The sequence below is a fragment of the Palaemon carinicauda genome, chromosome 3, assembly GCF_036898095.1.
Source record: "Palaemon carinicauda isolate YSFRI2023 chromosome 3, ASM3689809v2, whole genome shotgun sequence".
In the NCBI taxonomy this organism is placed as follows: Eukaryota; Metazoa; Arthropoda; class Malacostraca; order Decapoda; family Palaemonidae; genus Palaemon; species Palaemon carinicauda.
Window position 1 is genome coordinate 32,321,076 of NC_090727.1, and position 4,647 is coordinate 32,325,722.

The 4,647-nt window shown below is 34.5% G+C and overlaps 1 protein-coding gene across 1 annotated transcript; it reads right to left on the bottom strand.

The window, feature by feature from the left end:
* Positions 1 to 3,901: 3,901 nt before the first annotated feature.
* LOC137631209 (protein FAM200A-like) lies at positions 3,902 to 4,405 on the bottom strand. Its single transcript, XM_068362959.1, has one exon. It carries the CDS (start codon positions 4,403 to 4,405, stop codon positions 3,902 to 3,904), a length of 504 nt encoding a protein of 167 aa, XP_068219060.1.
* Between the last annotated feature and the right edge of the window lie 242 nt (positions 4,406 to 4,647).

The following is a 4,647-nucleotide window of genomic DNA, read 5'->3' on the forward strand; positions in this document are numbered from 1 at the left end:
AAGTAAATAGTTGTCATTGTCATCAATACCATAAACTTGTATAAAGCGATCATGACGTCACACTTCAATAGCAATAGTCTGGTTCACAATACTAGCTCCTTAAAATCGAGTTTTTAACTACTATCTTAAATACCAATAACTTATATTGACAATGACGTCACATTTCAATAAATCTGATTCAAAATACTAGTTTACAGACAAATCGAGGGTGGACAACTAAGCAGAAGGACACCAAAAAGAAGTGAAGGGCAGAAAATGACGTCACAAAGAAGTTTTAGTACAGTTTGCCAAGGTAGACTCTACAATGACGCCTAAAGGTTCGTCGAACGTGGTTCCACAGACTAGTGTTTGAAGTGATGTTCGAACGTGTGAAAGGGGTATTCGGTTGTCGAACACGTCCGTCGAACAGTTGTGAAGAAAGTCTATTCTCGCCTGATTCGTGAGGGCGGGGCTTCATTCTCCATAAACCTTATGCATTTGTGGCTGACTCCACCTCTTCGCACCGTTTGACAAGCAGGTTCGACGAACCGTTCGACCTTGTAAACCCGCCTTTAGTAAACAGAATATCCTCAAATTACAAACTTAATTGGCACCAAGAATCTGTTTGTAGGTCGAATTGTTTGTAAGTCCAGTTTCGCTAAACTTTGGCCTAACCTGAATTCCATGCCTATAATTTCCAGCTACAAAGGTCAACAAATAATCAGGTTTCATAGGATATAGATATCAAGTTATTACAAATGTTGCTTTTATTACAGTAGTAAATGATATAATATTGTTTTATTACAGTATTTCTTTATCTTATCTTTAGTATTTTCAGTTGGATTTGTGTTTGTATCTCCGAATGATCGTAAGTCGAGTATTTGTAAGTTGGGCACTTTGTGTATACTGATGTATATCTGGCACGCTCCGAGCGGTTAAGTCAATGCTCACTAAGGTGTTCCTTGTATTTTAACTCGGTTTTAGTATCCATATATTCTGAGGAGGTATATAAATTATTCATCTTTCTTTTCAAAAGCTATCCGTAGCTAAAAAAATAAAAAGAAAAAATAAATAAATAAAGGTTGAAGCAAAGGTACGCTAAACTTGCGAGTTTCTTTTAAGAAGACTAGAAATTATGTTATTATGGCTATCAAATTTATATATATATAGCATATATATATATATATATATATGCAGTATATATATATATATATATATATATATATATATATATACATATATATATATATATATATATATATATATATATATATATATATATATATACATATATATATATATATATATATATATATATATATATATATATATATATATGTATATATATATATATATATATATATATATATATATATATATATATATATATATATATATATATATATATATATATATATATATATATATATATATACATATATATATATATATATATATATTCATTAAGTGTATATTTATATATATATATATATATATATATATATATATATATATGAGAGAGAGAGAGAGAGAGAGAGAGAGAGAGAGAGAGAGAGAGAGAGAGAGAGAGAGAGAGAGAGAGAGAGAGAGAGAGAGAGAGAGGTTTACTCATGATAATTCCCAATTATGACAGGAATACTGTAATTTTCATGGTCTTCTTAACATATGAGGGGTAACCCATGCTAAAAATAAAGACATTACTTGTACCAACTCCCCATTAATTGAGACGAATTAAAAACTGCCCTGTTTGTAAGGGCGAAAATTCAACGTTAAAAATACATTGACCTCTCATATTCCCCTCCTATAATCGAGAGAGAGAGAGAGAGAGAGAGAGAGAGAGAGAGAGAGAGAGAGAGAGAGAGAGAGAGATTAATCTGACTTTCAGAAGTCGTAAAATTCAGATCTTCAATAATGACAAAATGAAGGACATTCCGTTTCGTTCTTAATCATGAAACTTTTGTCATTATAGTCATTAGTGGAATAAAATATTTCGTTGTTGAAGCGAATCAATTTAAGCAATCAATTGAGGATAATGTTGCCAATAATAGCTTAAGCTTTTCTCACATTCAGATGTAACAGCCAAACACAATTACATGTGGACTGGATGGATTTATGAATATGGGTTAGATAGCCTGGCGTTGGGACCTAAGAGACCATTCACATATTTCATTACGAGGTTAAAGTTAAAAGAGGTTGGACAGCAAGACAGAAGAAAGAAAGCAACATCGGAAGTCATGTGGGAGAATGTAAGACCATCCACATAGAGTTCACAACGAGGTTAAAGTTAGAAGAGTTTGAAATAGAAGAAAAATGGAAAAATAGAAGAAAGATAGCAAGATTGGAGGTAAAGTATGAGAATATAAAGAAAGAGTAGCTGAAGGCAGAAGGAACGCATGTATAGAAGAAACATACAAAGCCTTTCTTTTTTAAACAATCCTCAACACAGTATATATATATATTCCTTTATTATATACATTTCCAAAAAAGTAAAGTCTTCCCGTCTTAGGATTGTGTCCTTAAAACTGATCTGCTACCACGTAATCTTATCGCAAGAATTGAACGAAGTTTACAATAACTAAATCTATTTTTAGCATTGCTTAACCTAGAAGGTATTAATCTGGATTTATTTACATTTCCTATTTAAAGGCTTGAGATTCATAAATTACTTATATGGAATATCCATTATAGCAGTTTGTCCAACAAGGAGAAAGAGGTGGGGGCCTGGAAACCTATGTACAGTTAGACTTCAGAAAAGAGAGAGAGAGAGAGAGAGAGAGAGGGAGAGAGAGAGAGAGAGAGAGAGAGAGAGAGAGAGAGAGAGCGCGCTCTTCTTCCCCAAAGCAATCCCAAGTTGAAGAACCGAATCCCATTGGCAAAATATAAATCCTTGTGAAAAACCAACGAGCAACAAAATGACATTGCAAAAATCTCCCTGAAAGTTAATTTATATGATGATGACGCAATGCAATATTCGCACATGGAAAAAATTCATGACGAAAAATGGTTTGTCAATTTTATGCACATTACTTTAGCAGGATTTGGATGAGCAAACTCGTGTCTGTCTGTCTGTCTGCCTGTGAATTCCAAATCATGACATCTTCCTTCCATTCAGCCTTATATAATACAGTTTTATTATTATTATTATTATTATTATTATTACTTCAGCTGCAACACTAGTTATAAAAGCAGAATACTATAAGCCCAGAGTATCCAACAGGGAAAAATAGCCCAGTGAGGAAAGGAAATAAGGAAATAAATAAACTACAAGAGAATTGAAGTAATGAACAATTGAAATAAAATAATTTAAGAACAGTAACAATATTGAAATAAATCTTTCATATATAAACTATAAAGATTTAAAAAAAAAACAAGAGAAAGAAAAATAAGATAGAATAGCGTGTCCGAGTGTGCCCTCAAGCAAGAGAACTCCACCCCAAGACAGGCGGAAGACTAGGGCACAGAAGCTATGGCACTACCCAAGAATAGAGAACAATGGTTTAATATAAAGTGTCCATCCTCTAGAACAGTGGTTCTTAACCTTTTTCATCCCATGACCCCCCGGGACTAATCAGAGTATTATTATGACCCCCTATAATAGATTTGGAAATAATGAACCTTGTCAAAGGGTCAATTAAAAAAAAATTACAGGAAGACCATGGTTTACTCCTATACAATTTTATTGGAAACACCACAGAACAAAAACCTTGAAAAATTCAACTTCCCTAGCCTCTACAAATGCCTTAAAATTATGAATTCCAAAGAACTATTCATCATACGAAATGGTTTACTCCTATACAATTTTATTGGAAACACCACAGAACAAAAACCTTGAAAAATTCCACTTTCCTAGCCTCTACAAATGCCATAAAATTATCAATTCCAAAGAACTATTCAACACCATACAAAACCTAGCACCTACTTCTCATTCACTCAGTGATGGTTGAAATTGTTTTGCAGCCATAAGTCTATCAAAGCGAGGACCAGTGTTCGATAGACAACACCTCATGTCAGCATCGATGACAAGCCTATTGCGTGCCCTCGCTTTCAGTGCAACCATTGCTGAGAATCCAACCTCGCACCGATAGGTTGACGGGGACTGAATCAACATGGTTAATGCACGCATCGAGAGAATAGGACAGTAGTCCTTCACTTTTGCCCAAAATGTTGGGAGCTCTAGTTCGGCAAAATCGACTTTAAGCTGTGAATCCTCCCGAATTTGATAAAATTCTACCTTAGCAGCAACATCAGTATCACTGATGGCACTATCCTTTACTGAAAAGGGTCTATAGATCCACGCATCAGTACAGCGGTCGTTTAGTCCTGGAAAGTAACTTTCGATGGCGTCATTTACTGCCAAAAGATGAGTGGAGATCTCCTCACGGAAACTACATTCAGCATCTGGCATGGAACCCAGAAGAGTCATCATCTCCGTGAAGAAAGTAATGTCACCGTCCTGAACTCTTTCCTAGTAAAGTTGAATCTTAGACTTGAACGCTGCCACTTTGTCCCGAGCTGTGTGCATCATTGTAACGTTTCATTGGATTGAAGCATTCAAAGAATTTACTTCCGGTAAGAAATCTGCCAAGTAGGCAACCTTTGTTACAAAACAATCATCCTGCATCTTTTCATGAAGAAGATTCTCCTTTGCCGTATGACCACGTTCCAACA